Raw genomic sequence first — 20,105 nt, 5'->3', positions numbered from 1 at the left:
GGGGGGAGAGAGAGGAGGGGGGGGGATCCAGGCCAGCGCGCAGCAAGTTTTAAGGTGGAACTTTACAAATATATTTTTTTAGATGAAAATTTTTTTTATTTTTGAAACATGGACACTTGCAAAATATATTCAGGAGTGGTAGCAAAACCTGACTCTGAAGCAGAGATAACGGTGCAAAAAAAGGAAAGTAGAAATAAAAGTTAAGAAAAAGACGAAAAGTACAGATGTACTTAATTATGAAGGTAAAAAAAACCCAAAATATTAACGTCCATTTGTAAGGGTTACAACAGTACTGGAAAAATAATAACGACATATTGGTTTCGACAGTTTCACTTTGGGGTGTACTCACTTTTGTTGCTATCAGTTTAGACATTAATCTGTAAACTCCCTTGCCCAAAAGGCTTCAGGCAGTGCGAGCAAATGCTCACATTTGTCTCCATTTATATTAATGGAGGAATGTTGAGTTATTTTAAGGGCACTGTAAATTTAGAATGACGCTTTGGAGAATTCCATGTCCAAGATCGTTAGGAAGTGTTTGAAAATAATAGTGGCCACATACAGCATTGACATTTGGAACAGAATTTAGATTTTTTTTTTTCCCACCTAGGGGTGAACTCATTTTTGTTGTTTAGTTTTTGTTGTTTTAATGGGGATAGTAAATTTATTATTTTTATTATGTATGTCCAAAAGTGCCAAAGCAGTGTAAAATATTGCTGGCCACACACAGGCTTGATACTTGCCACATTCTTTGGTTTGGGCCGTTTCACTTCGGGGTGTGCTCGCTTTTGTTGCCTGTGGTTCTTACTTATGTAGTATGAGTGTTAAATTAGTGAAGTTTGTCAAATAAAATAATCTTGTTACAAAATGACGTTCTTGCTAAAAATGAGCACAGGGAGGTCGACCTTAAATACAATCCCACGCGCCTATTGGCTAGTAAAACCATCAATTGAAGCGTCAGCCCCGCCTTTCGCCCCGCCCCGCGCTTGGACCAAGCTCGGTTGAGTTATCTATCTAGTGAGGAGGACCAGTGTAGTGCGGTTGGCGTGCGAGAGGGTCGTGGTCGCGATGAACCGACAGATGAAATAGAGTGGCGAGAAAAAAAACTACCAAAAATAAGCAAGAAAGCCGACTGTTCTACCACGAGAAACAATGTTTCCCAAAGGCAAAGGAACCCCGGTGCCCTCGGACGTCCAAGCGCGAGAAAAGTAAGGCGAGAAACAGTGACGAATTGTGCTGTCTTTTTTTCCCCTCCCCTCGCAACTTGCCTGTTGTTCGCTGGACGGGCTAGCAAGAGGCGATTTCCTGCTACCGAGAAAGGAATTGAATGAACCGCCTTGTCCACTATTGCCGATGTGTATCGGCGTCGTTTAAAAAGAAATGTTTTTAATTAAATGTCATTTTCCAACCGCCGATTGCGTGTGTAAATAGCTACTCGGATAACGAGCAGTAGTGTGACATTTCGCCTCGAATCGAGCGCTAGAAAACAATAACATCGCCTGGCTGCACACTACATTGTTTTGTGTGCGGAGCTCTTTGCAAGCTAGCCTCGCTTCGGATCGTTTGCCTTCTCGCCAAGGCTTCCTTGCAGACGCTTTGTGTATTTTTTGCACTATATACTGCTGCTGTTGCACCACCACCACCACCACACGCACACACACACACGCGCACACGTATACACGCACACACTTTGTGTTTGAGCCCCATGTAAGTGTTTATGCCACAGCCTGCTAGGCAGCCATTGTTCACAAGGCCTGCACTAGTATGGGAAGACTTTTAAGCAATTATTCGGTATCCTTGTTTTCCAGACATGTACTAGTGCGCTCTTTGTCTTCACTAGTACGACAATTAAGTGCACTACTGGTGAACTACTAGTGCAAACTAGAAGAATGATTGTGTCTTGATAGTAATGTATTTTCCCTGTACTAGTACCACTTTTGGTTTACTAATATGCATTGAGATCTTTGTAGTGTACTATGGTGCACTAGTAACCTGACAGAACTAGTAGGTATGACTGTGTCACTCTAGTAACCTCCTGGTCCCTACAAGGAGCACCAAACAATTTCACATAAATCCGCTTGAGTATTTATTCAATGTCAATTCTATTTTTATGTAATGGTTTGCTCTTTATACTCACTAGTAAAACTACTACTACTAGTGTGTAATAGTGATATAGTTGAATGACTGTCTTACAAATAATAAAACACATTTGTCTTATTTAGTATGTAATTAAACCATTCTAGTCGAAGGAGAGTAGTAAACTACTGTTGTGCACTAGTAATGCTACTCCTTATTGATAGCCTCCATCTAAAGGGTATTGAATACAAATTCAATATCCAAATTGAGGTCCATGTTCTAGTGAGCAGGGTCACTAGTTGAGTCTGTTTTTTACCAAAACTAGTACCACTTGTAGCATACTAATACACTATTAAACGTTAATAGCAAACGACTTTCCTGCACAAGCTACAAGACCAAGCCCAGGTGTGAGGGATTTGTCACACTAGTAGCCTAATTGATATCCAGCTTCAAGTTTATCTACTAGTACGCTTTGTCCACAGTACTGAAACAGTTCAACCTTACTAGTAGAACAACTTGGATGCACTTGTAGAATGACCAGGGTGCACTGGTGGAACGACTCTTGTTGTATAATAAAAATTCCCAAACTATTATTACCCTGCTCAAGAGTAATGTTTTCCCAGCTACTTTATGAAAATTCAGCACACTAGCAAAACAATTCCATGTTACTAGTTGGATATAACAGTGTTCACTAGCTGACATTGTGTTGTGTTTTGTGACATCTTGGCTATTACAGTACAGTTTAAATGTTTTAGGGAGCAGTCGGTTGCATCCAGATTTTCGCTATTTGATACTCTTGACATCCAGCGTGAGGTCGTCGCACGTTATGACTAAGAGTCATTTTACTAGTGTACTATATTGCCGTATTAGTCAGGACAAAGTGGGTCCTAGTGCCTGGTCCTTAAGTTGGATATCAAATAAAAAGCTTTATTCAACATAGTGCAACTGGACTACCTTCTCCGCTCTATCTGCTTTTCTGTGCTCATCTACCTCTCAAATTAAAAGTGTGATTTTATTTTCCGCAGGTTGGCTCTCTACGTCTACGAGTATTTGCTTCACATAGGCGCACAAAAGTCTGCACAGACCTTTTTGTCAGAGGTAGGTGCGCTTTGTGGATCATCTCACTTTTGCTCTCTTTGGCTATGGTTAGGATGGTGGCCACAGGATAGCGCCAACTACTGCCGAGGAGGACTTACTCATTGTTAAATTATTATTATTATTTTTTGCATGTATCGGCAGCCTTCAACAAGACCAGTATCGGTCTTGAACCGATAGATTTTTTTTTAAGATGATTGCAAACATTCTCCCCAGATACGATGGGAGAAGAACATAACACTCGGAGAACCCCCCGGATTCCTGCATTCCTGGTGGTGGTAAGCGATGGTGATCTTGTCTCTCCGTGTAAACACGTCCGGAGCTTGTTTACGCGCTGGTGTTTGTCTCACATCACCACGTGTCCTCCACAGTGTATTCTGGGACTTGTACTGCGCTGCGCCGGAGAGGAGAGAGACATGTGACCACTCCAGTGAAGCCAAAGCCTTCCACGACTATGTGAGTAGTCTGTTATTGAAGGCCGCAATGTTGCTCAAGGGCAAAAACCAGGCACGGTTAGATAAACATAGCTTTTCAGGAAACCAAAAAAAATCGGCATGTTTGTTGAGCCGCTAATATTGCGAGCTATTTTTAGATTGGGCAATAACTTGTAAAATATCTTCATTTGAGCTCAGCTTTGTATCAGAACCTGTTTTTTTTTTGTTTTCTCTAAATAACTTGAATGAATGGAATTCCTTGATCAGCCATGGTGAAAATTATTTTTTAAATTATTTATAACGGGATGAGTGTGTGAATGTTCTTGACTCCTATTTGGCCAAGGAGTTGCTCAGCATCCACTAGTTGACATGACGTTGCTGTACGTTAGGCGGCAAACAAGTTCAGACTGGATCAACAGCCTTTGCCGGTTGCAGCCCATGCAGAGCGCCTGACCTCAATAGCTTCATGGCGTGATGAATGGAGTTTGACTGATTATTTTGAATAATCTATTATTATGACCATCACCTTTATCGATCAAGGCGCATATTTTACATGCTAAAAATAAAATCTCACACACACGCCACTTAAGTAATTTAGAAATTTAATTGTTCTTTAAACATCGTTGTCATATCTTTACCGGATGTGCAAAGCTGGTGGCATCTTAGTGTTTTATTTAGACCAATGTAGTGCTTTGCCGCCATGTTGGGGGATCTGTAAGCAATTACAATATAAAAGGTGGCTCGATTAATAGACAGCTACTCGTTTGTCATTAAGACATTTGCAGACAGCTGCTTTGACTTTGGAAAACAATGATCAAGATCGTTGCCTATTTTCTGACACGTTATGACCTGAAGCAGTAACAAAGTCATTATCGGTTTAACTTGTCAAATTACCTGCGCTGCCAATTTGAAATAAAAGGTAAGGAAAATGTGATTAACCAATTAATTGAAAAAAGTTAATGTTCACGTAATCGTCAATTGCGGAAATCTTTTCAGGCGTGGGTTAATTACTCATAAGTGTTCACATTTATGAACTTGGTGCCATCATTTATAAAAAAAAAAAAAAAAAAAAATTCCCTCTCACATTTCCATTGTGTTTAATTTGTAAATTGAAATGTGTTGTCTTTTCTCTGTTTGTACCTCAATGCTTTTTTTTGTTATCTTGCTCTGTTGGGTGATGCACGCAAAGGAGGGGGCTGATTTGCTTTCTGGGAAAACGATGCTGATGTCAGCGTATCCCGAGTCAGACCTGTCGGTACACATTGAGGCATCTTAACCGTCTATGGAATATTCTCAATTGATTAGCGGCAGGAGGAGACGGCTATTAGATCCTCAACGTACGACGTGCACACCCAGTCAATGACATTTCTTTGATGTGAAACCTGTTTTTTACTACGATGATCCGTTTTGAAAGGTTTTATCTGTTGCGCTCACGCCTGTTCCATGAGCAAGTGCCAATTAGAACACTTTCACGGCATCGGCAGAAAAGGACGGCCGCTCGCCTGCGCGTGGGGTTCGGGAGAGGGGGGTTGACTCATCAGGCAGGAAGGGGGCGGGCTGTAGGGGGTTCCCGTCGTTAAAATGGCGACGTGGGTTTGTCTCTTGGCAGATAGTTGTCACGGTAACGGGCCTTGTGGTTTTCGCTGGTGACCTAGGAGCTCGGAGAGCGCCGACAGCGGCGCGCTGCCCTTTAAATAACGACATGCCTTGTTATTGCCAGGCGAGCGTTTTCGCTTGAAACCGACATTCTTCCACACTCGCTTTGTGTCCTGCGGTTTTTCAATCGAGCACAGAGAACTGTGGTACCTTGCTTCCAAGTGGCCCGTCAAGCCGATGTTTATTCATTTATTTGTTAGTTAATAAAATAAATATAAGTTACAAATAGGCCTACAAATTACGATTCGTTAAATAATTGAGTCATCTGTAAAAAGCATTTTTGATTGATCGATGAATATGATTAAAATAAAAATAAAAATTATTCCCTTAACTCAAAATCGGGATTTTTTTTTTAATTGACAGTGCAGAGAATGCATAAACAAATGTGTCTACTTTCATGGGTGACTACAGAAAACTTAGAACGTTTACTGTTGAGAGGCTGAAATTTCAACGAGGTCTCTAGAAAATTGATTATAAAAATAGTTATCGGTGAGTTTGATAATCAATTGGCTGTTGTTTAATTGTTGCACTTCTAGTTATGACTCAGCTTCAGTGACACGGTTTAAAAAAAAAAAAAAAAAAGCGTATTTAGGTACGTATGCGGTTAGAATCGGAAGTGGCCCGGAATCAAATGAAGGTGGCTACCTCTGAATTGCATACGCAGGGAAAATTCTGCTATCCAGACACTTTGCGTTTCATTCCCCGACATCTTGCGGCTGCCTTTTGCTCTGATGTTGGGCATTTGTAGATGTCGGGGGTGAGGTGGGGGTGGAGGGGGGTCAAGCTATCATGCGCCTGTATGTGTGGACAGTATTGGTGCTTGGAGCGTCGCTATTGTCTAGGTGTGGGGGAGGTGCGTTTGCGCGCGTCGCTTCGTTGGCCGCCGGCGCTCGTAAAGCCCTGGTGTATTCACGCCGGCGATGCTGAATGCTCCCCTCGGGGCCCCGTCGCCATGGCGTCGGCGGCTGATTGATGGCTGTCACGGGAGGCGAGGGCCAGATTTGGTGAAAGACAAGAGGGGAGCGGCAACTGTGGCATATGCCGAGCATCCACCAGGAGGAGCTGACACGAGGCGAGAGGGGGCGGGGCCGGACCGAAGCGTCCAGCCGGGATCCGGGCTAGCTTTTACGATGTTGAGTAATGGTTAAACATTTACAAGCTAAACACAGGGCCCTTTTTTCTTTGCGCTGTTGATTCTAATGGAAGAAGAGGGGCTGTTAAGATCTGGCTTGGTCAGGAGGCTGCAATTGGGTGGTCTCTTGTATCGTTTCTTCCTCATCCCATTTGTGCTTTCAAAAAGACTGTGTTTGGAATCACTGCCAATGCCCGATTTGATATTTAGCTATGCTGTACTAATTTGTAATGAGGTTTATCGGGGTAGGGAGACCACGGTGCCTTGAAATACAAAACTCCCCCCCAAGATGTGTCGTTTGTCCGAGCAACACGCAAACGCTGTGTGATGGCAGTGAACTCACCTCACTTCGTAGCAAGCAGTTCAGTAAACACTTCCAACCGGTCACTCCCACCCTCTATTGAAGTTTACTGTCAAACTAAATATGAAACAAAGAGAATCACATGTCGAATGAAAGCAACCACTTTACTCTTGGAAAGTCCACTTAGCATAACGCAAACAAACAACACCAAATGTCAGACAGGTTAACAAATAGCTTCTATGCTGTAGGCTTGGAACACAAACGGCGCAGCAATACATGTTGACAGACAATACAAGAGCACTCACAGGCACATAAAGACGGCTGGACAAAGTTCTTTGCTTGTATTCATTTTGTAAAATACATTCAAATGTGTGTGTTTGTTCTATATTTATGATGGAAGACTAACTTGCTGATCTGGTCTGTTGTAATTATGCGTCAGCATCAATGACATAACTGACAGTACCTGAGTAGTTTTTCTAAAACTACTTTTTAAACAACTTTTAACCACCTTGTGTCTGAATTGCGCTATATAATGCCTTGCCTATATAAGGACCCTGTGTAGTGTTCAGGGAGTAGGAACCGAGTGAATGATTCGGGAACGAAACTGTAGTCTTTCTTAATACTCACCTATGTTTGCATCAGCTGCTCTTAGTTCTTGACCTTTTCTAGCATCCTCCGGCCTGAGGCCATCGAGGCCAGCCGGCTGCTTGTGGGCTTTTTAAGTGAACACATGCACAACCCAAAATTGCGCCTACTGGGGAGGGGCGAGTCTGTCTTAAAGAGGTCCCCTAGGAAGCCGCTTCAGACGAGAGCTCATAGCCCGACGCAAGGCTGAGACATCTGCGCCCCCCTTTCCTGTTCCACAGCGTCTACGCAAAGACGAGGTCGGGTTAAGGCTGAGGGCTCGGCTGGGCTCTTTACATCAAGCCTCCAAACACATCTGTCAATTTTAGTGCGATGAGGACCAATTAGGACTTGAGAGGGGAGAGTCAGTTGTTCAAAAGATGGACTTTATAATTTGGATGAAAAATAAGGAAAATATGTATATGATCAAAGCATCAGGTCAATAGCCAGAAATGAAAATTAATTTGCGCATGCTTGACAATATAATAATGGTGTCCAAAAACCATGTTTCTCTCAGCTTGTCATGTTTGGTACCAACGAGGAACATATTGTGTCCACAAAGCTGATGATATCCTAAAACTACCGCATTTACATTTTATAGTAAAATAAGAATCATTTCCAGTTAATTGGACAAATTTACCGGCTGATTTTGACTACCATAAAGTTAAAACATACCTTTTGTCAAGCATCTGCTTTAAAAAATAAATTTATAAGAGCATCATTGGTCAATCGGGCTTGCCGACAATGTTGGAGACATTCAATGAGCCAAAATCGTAGAAGGAAATAAAATTCATGGAAGACCAGGGATTCATCTAAAAACTTAATACATGGAATTAATCCCTTCAGCAATCAGAAGCACTGACCTACTTTGTCAACTTTAACTTAGAATTGTTTTTTTTTTCTCCATGAAATTAATTTATTCCAAACGGTCTATTCTCTTCATTTCTGGGTGTTTCTTTCAGTAAGTTATATGGATCAAAGTGTTTTTGGGCTTCCATGTCAATAAAATTTGCCCAAGGTCATCCAAACCATTCGCGCCGGCTGACTTAAAACTATTCGCCATTGTTTCTGTAATCAATTAGATTCCAAATTCAGATTTCAGTCCTCTGCTTGGTGAGAGCAAAACTTGTTCCGGCTAACTTCGACTTGCAAAACAACTCGAGCGATCTGCGCACATTTAAAAGCCCAGGTAACCAAAATGAAAGGACGCCAGCGTCTCTCTTCAAATCATATCAATTTCTTGCATTTTTGCGCATCCGCCGCCTCCCTCCCTCTCCTTTAACACTAACGTGTAAAAACTTCCTAAATACGTGTTTGTTTGCTCATCATTGAGGTGTTGAGGTCGTGACTTCTCTTTCTGGCCTCACTTCTCTCCCGGCTGAGGTATTTCACAGCGGCCCTGCAGTGGCAGCCCTGCGCCGATATAATTAGGGGGAGGTGCAGTCGATACAGGGAGTGTGTTGGCTGTTGACCAGTAATGTCTTGAGTGCTGGAGGGCTCCAGACAGCGTTTGCATATTTGAGTGGGGCCGATCGTACATCCGTCCTTCCATCGCTGTCGTAATCGCTCCTCGTCGGCGTCCCGTCTACGCGACCAAAATGGAGCCGAAAAGGGGGCCACTTCTCCTGTTGCGTCGCCTTTTCTGTGGAAGCCAAACAACACGGCCGCTTAGGAGGCATTAGCACATCTCATGTTGCCTTCGATACAAGGGAGAAGAACAACGCGGGCAATTAGGAGCGTGTGTGACCAAAGCAAATGGCACATTAGTGAATTAGGTCTGCGGTTTGTGCAGGAAATCGGTCCAGTATGCCGTGTAGCTGCACTTTGGAGCCACTGAGTCACTCCTGATGCTTATCTCATTCACGACATCATGGAACAGCAGTTGTCGGGATTCGCCTCGTGGACCACCTCAATGTTTTTACCTGTTCGTACTCCCGCCAAGTGCAGTCAACCTCGTTTTTCAAGACCCGCCCACATCCACGATATAGAGCAAGGGTGGGTAAACTTTTTGATTGGCGGGCCACAATGGGTTCTAAAATTTGACAGAGGAGCAGAGGGATGGAGTGTTTCGGTAACCTCACCTCATCGGTGAAGTACATTTAATTTTAAATGAAAGTGAACAAAAGTATTGCAACAATATATATATATATATATATATATATATATATATATATATATATGTCTTTGAAAAACTACAGTATTTAGAAAATAAGACATTAACAAGGTTTATTCATTTAAATTTCTTCAAGTTCAACGGGCCGGATTAATACGTTTAACGGGCCGCATGTGGCCCCCGGGCCGTAGTTTTCCCAAGCCTGATATAGATAAAACGTATACGGGATTCCAAGTGGGCTCTGCAGTATAAGACACATTTTTCTGAAAACTGTATGTTACAAAAGAGCTCACACCCGCACTCCAAAGCCCCGTTTTCTAACCGTGTTGACGGCAGCAAACGACTTTTGGTTGAATTCGAAACTTCCGTTTATAAATGACGCAAATGTTTTTTTGTTTCTGTTTAAAATGGCTTACCTTAACTAGAATCGTGCATCACATTGCTGCCAAATGTAGAATCCTGAGCGGATATTGCAGTTTTTGGTGCCCCTAATTGTAAAAAAAAAAAAAACACAACCTTGTTGTGGTAGTAACTTCCTCGATTTTGGTACAGATCTGGATCAGCACGTTCCAGGAATATAATAATAAAAGAAGATGAATGAAATGGTTTTTTCCCATTATCATGTGACATCCAGAGGCAATTCTGAAACTTTTGAGGTCATCAATCACTTTTTTTTATTTATTTTTTTTTTATTAACTATTTGTGGCAGGGCTTGTCAATGTGTGATTTGTCCACGTTTCCAAATTTTTTTTTTCAATAGATAATCATGTAGATCAGGCGTCACACCAATGATGGGAAATTGTGATTACTTAGGAATGTTGTAGAAGCGATCATTCCAAAAAATCTGAACACGTGCACAGATTTCTTAAAATGGGACGATTAAGGTTTGTGAATACGGCGGTTGTTGTGCTCTTTGTTTCTCTCTCTCCACGAGCTCAGACACAAAACAAATCAAGTCAAGGTACCACTGAGGCCCACTCCTCATTTGTAGCAAATGTTTTTCCTTTGAATGTGTTTGAGGCCTCATCATGACTCGTCTTTTTTGTCTTTGTTTGTTATCCAGAGTGCAGCGGCGGCCCCCAGCCCTGTAATGGGGGGGATGCCCCCTGGCGATGGCATGCCAGGAGGACCCATGCCACCTGGATTTTTCCAGGTCAGTGGAACACTCACCTCACTGATCCCAGCCATTAAAATAGTTGTAAAACCCACAACATTTTTTTTTTGCCAAATTAAGCATTGTCAATCATTTCTTCGATTTTGTTAGTATTTGTCAGGGTGATTTTTTTTTTTTTTTTTAATTATTGGGAGGTTGAAAATGCATGCTGGCTGACGTGCGTGTTTTTCCACTGAATACATGGCTGCCAACAGAGAAATAACAGCATGATTTAGGCTCTATGTGTAAAAAGGGAACAAGGTGATCCAGTTTTGTGTCTCTTCCATTGGATTGTTTTTTTTTTGTGTACGTCTTTGCTTGCTCACATCAGCGTCAACATGTTATTTTTCTCGGAATTAGCATGAACACATATTGAGTCATCTTCAGTGCGGCCTCTTGTTCATTAAGTTAACAGCTTGGTCCGTGCAGCTATTTACCCCTTCATAGATCCGACGAATATTTTGAGTCGTTGACTGTTGTGATGTGACTATTTGCAATATTTCTTTTTATAAACATTTGTCAGTTACGCCTGTGACTTAAACTAGACCTGAATCATTCTCATGTTGTCTCTCTCTCATATATATATATATATATATATATATATATATATATATACACACACACAAAAGGAGCTCAGTTGAAGGACATATTGGTGAATTAATAGATAATATAGATGGATGAATATTTTTTTTTTATATGGTGTATTTTGTACCCCGACCAATCAAACGTGATTCAATACATGCCATGATACTGCATTACACTGACAGACGTGGTTAGCATACTTAAAGAAATTAAAACAGTCTTTTGTCCGAGCCGAGTCGCTGATACAGCTCTTGTTTTGCATCTCGTACGGGTGTATCACAGAGCGCCGGAGTGCTCGTGCTTGCCGTTGTCCTTGAATCTGCTTAGTGAACTCGTCGTAAACGTCATAGATGTTTAGTATGCACAGGCCCCTCCGCTGCTGTAAACAGGCAGGCGTGGCACGGCCATTTTCCCTAATGGAGAAATGGAAGTATGCTGCACCTACTGTGAATCAATATCTCATGAAGCGCGACGCGTTGGGGAACTGTGCGGAATGAAACGGTGATATGAACTCTTAAGAAGTCCGTTAAAAACTATTTCATCATTTGTCCTTGAAAAGTAGTCATCTTACCAAAACCTTCTGTAAAAATATTTAAAAATATTTTTTTTTTCTGTAAAGCTGGGAAGATAGTGAACAATTCCTCAAAAAAAAAAAAAAGAGTCCAGTTGGAGTTTGCTGTCAAACTACACATAAACCGATAAATTAGACGGATTTAAAATAACATGACTTTGAATGTCACCTAGCATCAAAAGTCACACAATTGTAATCCATTAAGCAACGGATAATTGAACACACACCGTGCAGCCACATATGCAGAGACACAATAAAAGTATACACAGTCATATTATTTATCCTCTGCAAAAGTTAACTAGTAATGCAGCGTACTGAGACGGTTGTGAAACTTCTTTTGTTTAGTGATATCAATTAAAATGTAAATAATTGCGCAGCCCAACAACCCAGTCAAAAAAAAATAAATAAGTAATTGACATTTTTTTTTTTTTTTTACAATAACCGAATGGGACAAAATGTCTATTGAGTTAATTAAATAACTGTCCAACCAAAAATGACTCAATGTGTGTTCATGCTAATTCCGGGAACAAACATTTTCACACTAATGTGAGCACGCACACGCGTAGCCAAAAACCGGAATCCATTGGAACTGTCTCAAAATTGGATCCACTCCGTTTCAGATGAGCAGCATTAGCTTCTCGGTCTGTGCGAGCGTTGTTGGCTAAATTGCACGGAGCCTAACCGATGCTGTTACTTTTTCTTTTTTTGGGGGGGGGGGGGGTTCGAAATTAGCGTTGATAACATGCTGCATGCAGCAAGGTTCCTCCGTTCCTTGATTGACAGGCGAGAAAGCCCACATCGTCTTCTCTCTCGTTCAAGGCCAAGTCTCACACGCTTGCTCTTCTCTGCTTAGCTTCCCTGACTGTGTTTGGAACATGTTAGCAAGCTTATTCTGTTGTTGCATTTTTATTTTTTGTTTTTTTTTCATCTCTCGCTCTCCAGCTGTCCTCTGCCCTGCAGTAACCCCGCTTCTCTCTTTCTGTCTTTGCCCTTCCCCTCTTTCTCTGTTCACCCACCCTTTCCTCTATTTTGCCGTCATTTTGTGCAATGCCGCAGGGTCCTCCCGGTCCCCAGGGCTCTCCTCACCCTCAGCCTCCTCCCCCTAACAATATGATGGGACCCCACAGTCAGGTAACGCTCCCTTTCCCACTTTGGCCCTTCCTTGTTCTCCGTTTGGCTTTCTGCAGTCATTTCGGGGCACCGGCTCCAAGCGCTCGGTGCTTCGTGCTATGCTTTTTTTTTTTTTTGGTCTCAGCCCCAATGCTTTGCTCTGGCACAATGGGAATGAAGGAAGGAAGAGTATTGGGTTTGAATTTAAATCTGACGCTGATGTCTTATTTGTGTCTCAGTCCTTCATGTCGCCTCGCTTCGCCGGCGGTCCGAGAGGCCCCCCCATCAGGATGGCAAACCAGGTAGAAGAATAAACAACAACATTTTTTTTTTTGGGGGGGGGGGATTTTGGTAGTACTTTGACTGGCAAATGCTCTAACTTTGATTCATTTGGACCGATATTGTAATCATGATTGTGATTTGCAAATATTCATTAATTTATGGAAAACATCAGTACTATTTTTTTGAACAATTTGTAAACAGAATCACAACATTTTAAAATAAATGGCTTACCGTTTTAGAATAAATGATTAATAATTTAAAAAAGATCTAATTTATCCACGAATTCCAAATTACCAAGTGCTAACTTGATAAATATGTTTCATTTCATTCGCATTGCTTAATGAAGACTTAACTGTGTGTCGCCCCCTGGTGGTTAGCGGACTTATCTCAAAGTACAACTGTGCATTATGAAATACAATACCATTTTATTTATATAGCGCATTTCACAAATTAGAAAAAAGGTGAATGTAAACTCTAAACAAAACAAAGTCCAAGATTTTAGAATTTGTTGAATGGGAATTGCTGTTTTATTTATTTTTTTATTTTCTTTTTCACACCCTTGAAGAAAGGACACTCGCAAATTCTAACACTCATTAACGTGATGCATTTCTCCCTCGCAGCCACCAGGTGGAGGACCCGGCCCACATCCCATGTTGCCTAATATGGACCCAACACGACCACAAGGTAAGAATCAATCCCATTTCCTCCGTCTCTTATCTATGTATTTAAAGTGGAGGTTTGCGGAATTACATGATCTCATGTCTTTTCTCCTCACATCAACTTTCTTCATCCCACCAGGTCATCCTAACTTGGGGCCCATGCAGAGAATGAGCGGCCCTCGAGGAATGGGGCCGATGGGGCCCGGCCCGCAGGTACAGTAGATTTTTGCTTTGCTAGCACTAAAACAAAGTTATTGTCATCAAAATGGCCACTGGTGATTTATATGGACTTTTTTTTTTTAAACTGTCACATAAAACAAAATAGAATTACGCATCGTATTATCATATTTATTCATTGTATTTCTACGAATGGCTATCGGTTCCAAATATCAGTTATCAGCCCATCTAGTAACGATAATGTCTTTTCAGAACTTCGGTGGAGGGATGAGGCCCCCCCACAACACCATGGGTCCCGGCATGCCAGGAGTCAACATGTGAGTCTTCAATTTATTCGCAATTCTCTTCAATCCAGAGCGCGACTGTCACGTTTCAACGCTCCTTTTGCCTTGCAGGGGCCCAGGGACCGGTCGGCCATGGCCCAATCCTAACAATGCTAATTCTGTAAGTACATACGCACACACAAGCGTACGGAGTAAAAGACAAAGCAGTGGCGGTTCAAATTTCAGTTAGATCGCCTCTCGGCGCTGCGGATGTCTTAATGCGCTCCGAGGCTCCCGTCTGGGATGCAATTGCGGTGTTTTGTGTTACGCTTTCCACGCACAGTCGGAACAGACGCACATAATAATGCTCTTAGGATGACACAATGATGAATGATGACACTGAGCTATAAAGCGTGCGGTTGGGCTTCTCATCTCTGGTCAATCATGGTCGGTGTTCTTGGTTACAGATGCCTTACTCATCACCGTCTCCCGGCGCGTATGGGGTGAGGAGACATCTTTGCTCTTTTAGGGTAACATTCTTTTTCGCCAGTGATTAATGATGTTGTGTTTTCCGAAGGGCGCGTCTGGAGGAGGACCACCAGGGACTCCTATCATGCCCAGCCCCGCAGGTGACGACTTCCTGCTCATGAGTCACCGTACTCATGCATTCCCCCCACTACCGCTCGCATGAAAGCTTATCTTTTTTACTCCCCTTTTAAACAGATTCCAACAACTCTGGTGACAATTTGTACACCATGATTAACACTGGACCCGGCAATCGAAATAATGTAAGTTACGGTGGGATTGAAATAGAGGCAACTAGTGGGTGACGCATCAAGCTCGGACGTTGACATTGCCGTTGACTGGCAACCCATTTAGAGTGTCAAAGTCAGCTGGGATAGGCTCCGGCTCACCCGAAGTCCGAATGAGGACGAACGTTACAGAAAATGGATCGGTTGATAATTGAAATAAAAATTATTAAATCATAAACCCTTTTTTTGGCTGCAAAGTCAATATTTTAGGTGATACAGCTATGGACTTAAGTGGTGAGCCTGTTTGTAAGCTGAAATGTTCATAAATCAAGGTAATGGTTCTCATTGCATTGAACAGAATCGCAATTAATCCGTTCCAGAACCTTAAAGTTTTAGTGAAAAACATGAGTTTTACTAGATGACAGCTCATATGGAAACAATTAAAATAAACCCGTGCTTGTTTAAAAGTGAGTCGCTATGTTTCCCCATATTTGTAAGGCTGCTTCTTTGGATATGGCTCGCAAACTAACGTCAAAGCGATAGGAAATCAACGTCAGGGCCTGCGACTTTAGAGCTTTAATTGATTGAAATTTATTCTAGAGTTTGTTTGCTGGCTTTACAGTGGCGATGTAATCCCACACGTTGTTTTTTCCGCTTCAGTTCCCCATGGGCCCCGGCTCTGATGGACCCTTGGGAGCCATGGCTGGAATGGAACCACACCACATGAACGGGTCATTAGGTAACAACGCTTGCCATGAAGCACACCATCAACGCAACATGTTGAATATTGCCAAATGTGACAAAAGTACTCTGCACATCATAAGATTTTTTTTTTTCTTCGTTTAGGCTCTGGTGATTTGGATGGAATGAACAAGGTAAACGTTGCAATCAGCCGTGTGATCAAATTGACTCTCTGTCCATCCGCACAATAACAATTTCATGCTCTTTTTTTGTTGTTGTTGTTTTCAGAATTCTCCAAACAATTTAAGTGGCATTAGCAATCCTCCCGGGACCCCGAGAGATGATGGCGAACTGAGTGGGAATTTCCTCCATTCTTTTCAGAGCGAGAACGTAGGTCACACCCTCAAAGGTTTCTTTCTTTCAGTGACCATAGCAGGTGACGTCTGAATAGGATTTTCTAACCTGTCCTCTTCCTCTTCCTTTGCAGTACTCGCCAACCATGACGATGAGTGTGTGACCCCTCCCCTCCTTCTCTGCTCTCTCCCCCTGCCATCCCTACCCTTCGTAATTTGCCATCATTCCAAGGATTCGAACCCACACGCCTCCCCCCGACTATCAGGCACGGCCAAACGCATCAGCAAAGAATCAGGGATCCAAACTTGGCGTCAGAAATGCTGAAACACGGGGAAACAGAATGGCTCGCGTCTCTCACGGGACACCAGCAGCTAGTGAAACGATCAATGGCGACACGTACCCTGAGATACATTACCCCCCCTGAGTCCCCACCCTAGAGCGATGGTTTACCTCTTTTCGGAATTAATTTGTGCAGGAAGCGTTTCCCTTGTCCCGCTCCGGTCCACTTTAAACACTGGAGAGTGTACATACATGTACATGTGCATCGTGAGCTTTTCCCAGTCATTTATTATTATTATTTTATTTTGATTTTCTTTTTTTTTTTGCTTCTTGCCATACGTGCCCACCTTGCCGCCACACTTGCTGAGAACACTTAATGATGGACATTTTCATTTACAGTGTTCCCCCCACATACCTGCCTGGGCTCGACCAATGTGTATTTTTTTTTTTTTTTAGGCCAATGCCAATTTAAATATTGAGCAGAGTAAGCCATAGCCGATTAAATGTCCAATTAAGAATTTTTTATTTTTTTATAAAGTACATATTTTTTGGGGTTCCTTAATGCTTACAAAAATAAATGCATAGATTTCCGACACAAAATTTGTTTATCCTTTATAATTGGCAATTTTATTTTTACACGACTTTTTTTTAAATGTAGTATACGGCTTATGTTGTACTGTGTTGACGTTTATTTGTATATATTGGGGGGGAAAAAAGCCAAAAAAAACCCTGTAATTTTACCTTATTTCGGCCAATTTGCGATTTTTATGCTTAGACCCAAAGCTCTGTCAAAAATAAAAAGTGGTGCATAGGTGCTATTTTGTAGCATCTTGGTGCCAAGGAACTAGTTGAGGTAAAAGCGAGGAACTTTCAGGAGTCAGTCCAAAGCCCTGTTGAATACAAGTAGTGCTTTGGCGCCAGCTTGGTACAAAGAAACAACGTTGAAGTAAGGTGGAGCTTTTATAGTCAGGCCAAACAGAAAAATACTGATTTGCTGCCATCTTGAGGCAACTTAAGGTAATTGCCAATTCTCACTGATTTTTAATATTGGTTGGTTGGGGAACACTGTATTTGGGACTGGATTTTTGACACCAGCCTAGTCTGAATTTTTAATGGTCCATCTCAACTGGTGTGGAAAAAAACAACTGCCGAATATTGTTTATTTTATTTTTGAGCTGTGTTTATACCTTTTCCATGAGTCCATCTGGCTAACAGACAAGGACCCAACGAAAAAAAATGCAGACGCTTAAGAAAAGATGTTTGCGCATTTATTCCCTATTCTTGATATCCATCTTAAATTTATTCACGAGTAGACGCTTTGCCCTTGATACGTTGACAATCCAACGCACTCGCATGACCACTGTCTTACTGCTAATGTTTGTTTTACAACTGTATGACATTACTGCACACTACCTGGAGAACTTTGGACAAGCTTGTCGGACGACTACATGCGAGCTAAAACTGTGCACTGGAAGGCATTTGTGCACAACTAGTCAAGTAGTAGTAGTAAAGTGCTCGATCAGGGTCACCAAACTGAAACTAAATGTATAGTAAGATGGGAGTTGTACTAGTGTGCTAAATTGCCTTACTAGTGAGGTTAAAGAGTGTACTAGTACATGGAACGCGAGTTGGATATCAAGGGCATGGAATAAATGTTCAATCAGCTTTTCATAGACACTCGTACTACTTAGTGCTGCCCTCAAGTGGACCCTTGCTTCGAAACTTTTTTTTAAACTGTTCTTTTTCAAATGGCTTCACTTTTGTTTTGACCACCTCTGTTTTTTTTTTTTTTATGTAAGATTTTGATACAGTCTTGGACTCCGTATATTGACCCAGGTATCTTAAGTTAGTCGGCTCCGTCATCAACTCAGCAGCAGCAACAGAAGTCTTGTTAATTGTGATGAGGATTTTTTTTTTTGTTCATTGTTTTTCCTCTTCTGTGAACATTACACATCTGCCCTTTGTTGTCTTTTATTTGCTTCTTCTTTTTTTTTTATTTCAAAATTGAGAAAAGATTGTTAATATAATTTTACAATAACTTAACTTCTAGTGTCTGTTTATCTTTTTTATTTGTTAGATTTTTATTCCACTCACTGGGAACATATGGACGTCGCGGACATTATTGCTATTTATTAGACAGTTAACAGACATTATCATTCTACTGAGGCATGGAATAAAATGTGGCTTTAATACAAATCATTAGCATGATCTGTCTCCAGTTTTAATCGTGCTGTATACCAGACCCCACACTCACTTTTTTCCCCAAATATAATAGAGTGAATTAAGACTCTGTCATGAATTGTACTGCTTCTATTGTCCCAGTAAGTTCCAAATACCATTTTTATGGTAGTCCCCCATTCTCCTTTTGTCATTCTAAAAACAAACAAACAAAAAAAAACACTAAGCAAAGTTGAGCTTTTAGATTTACAAAGAGTCAAATGCAGGAACTATTGAATGTTTTTTTTTTTATTTCTTTTTTTTTCTTTTTCAAAGAAAATATATCTTGTAACATTTTTAAAAATCGAATTAGTAAGTGCAACATAAAAAAAATTACATCTAAAATGGCTAGAAATTGTATGGGACTGATGAGGTTGTTAAACATTTTATAAAATTCGTAAACTACCGTATTTTCAGTCTCAGTTACTTGTGCAATTTCTGTATTTAACACATACATACAGCCCACCGTGTAATTGGGCGTAAAACATAATTTAGCTTCGTACATACGGTCGCATGTGCACGCGAAAACGCTAGCATGTTTTTTTTTTAGGCAGTGGGACATTTATGTATACATAATTGAAAAACCGAGTGTTTACACCAAAGCTAAACTGAAAGCTCCTAAATCATTAGTAGCCTATGACGTTTTCGCCTGGACACAAGTAAAACATACAGTTAGCATTAGCAAGCAGTTAGCATTAGCGCATGTCGAATATGAAAAGCACCCCCACCCCCCCAACGTCAATTAATGACTAATTTAAAGTAATTTCAGTCACAACAAAGTCTAGCCCATAATATTTTCCAGGTTGAAACTGACAATACATTTCATGATAGTAGACTTTGTTAATTCTTACCTGTCATGAAGTGTGCGCTGCAAACACGAGTGTGATTGATGAAAATATTTAACTTAAATAGAATTTAGGTAGTAATTATTTCTACTACCACTAGAGGGAGCCTGCATACCACACTGGAGCACAGGCCTATAGAAAGGCTGTTTATGTTACCTAAGAAGTTGAACTTGCTGGCTTATAGAGACAAAAACGGAGGACATGTATATGCTCGGCGCATCGGCGCAGCTCCAACAAATCCAACAAGTCCAATAATGGTGGCGAAGCGGGCCGAGCGGCTGGCCCGCCTCCGCAGGAAGTGACCTGGCTGGGCGGCAGCCAAACTTCCTGTGAAACAAGAGCCCGCTGAATGTATGCGCCGGCATCACAAACGGACCTCTGTTCACTACCTCACCCTAATTATACCCTCAGTAATAATAGCTGCTGTTGCCCCCGTTTTCTGTCCCAGCACAGAGCGTCCTTTGTGGCCGCCACCATGACTTCCACTCATGTTGTGGCAAATTGGCAAAATCAACACTTGATATTTGGGTTGAACACAAAATGAAGCCACAACACAACGTGGGTGGGACATGAAATACACAATTATTTTTTTGTCCTCATTAGGGTCAATTGGAGTCTATCCCAGGTGACGCTGGCTGAGAGGCTCAGTACACCCTTGACTGGTCGCAGGGCACATAAAGTGGTTCCATACTGCAGGTTTCAGACTAGTCACACAATGTTATAAATTCACAAATGTCAGACTTGAAAAAAGT

The 20,105-nt window shown here is 41.6% G+C and overlaps 1 protein-coding gene and 1 long non-coding RNA gene across 3 annotated transcripts; one reads left to right on the top strand and one right to left on the bottom strand.

The window, feature by feature from the left end:
- Positions 1-1,024: 1,024 nt before the first annotated feature.
- Positions 1,025-18,487, top strand: ssbp3b (single stranded DNA binding protein 3b). 2 transcript variants are annotated; one of them, XM_088313152.1, is made up of 18 exons: positions 1,025-1,205; positions 3,099-3,171; positions 3,385-3,446; positions 3,540-3,624; positions 10,492-10,581; positions 12,791-12,865; positions 13,084-13,146; positions 13,747-13,810; positions 13,925-13,998; positions 14,215-14,279; positions 14,358-14,406; positions 14,693-14,728; positions 14,803-14,854; positions 14,949-15,013; positions 15,638-15,716; positions 15,824-15,852; positions 15,947-16,048; positions 16,146-18,487. In XM_088313152.1, the coding sequence occupies exons 1-18, from the start codon at positions 1,150-1,152 to the stop codon at positions 16,173-16,175; spliced, it is 1,149 nt and encodes a 382-aa protein (XP_088169278.1). In that variant the 5' UTR covers positions 1,025-1,149; the 3' UTR covers positions 16,176-18,487. The 2 variants fall into 2 exon arrangements, with proteins under 2 accessions (XP_088169278.1, XP_088169279.1); XM_088313153.1 differs by lacking the exon at positions 12,791-12,865.
- LOC148324624 (uncharacterized) lies at positions 2,943-19,694 on the bottom strand. Its single transcript, XR_015846313.1, has 4 exons — positions 19,360-19,694; positions 7,319-8,957; positions 6,734-6,808; positions 2,943-3,562 (listed from the first exon to the last, which is right to left on the bottom strand). It is a non-coding gene; the product is annotated as an uncharacterized LOC148324624 (long non-coding RNA).
- Positions 19,695-20,105: the final 411 nt, after the last annotated feature.

Source organism: Idiotropiscis lumnitzeri, chromosome 13, assembly GCF_059441095.1.
Source record: "Idiotropiscis lumnitzeri isolate Australia: NSW breed Sydney's pygmy pipehorse chromosome 13, RoL_Ilum_1.0, whole genome shotgun sequence".
Lineage (NCBI taxonomy): Eukaryota > Metazoa > Chordata > Actinopteri > Syngnathiformes > Syngnathidae > Idiotropiscis > Idiotropiscis lumnitzeri.
The sequence above is the reverse complement of the archived record's forward strand: the minus strand, read 5'-3'. Positions and strand labels throughout refer to the sequence as shown.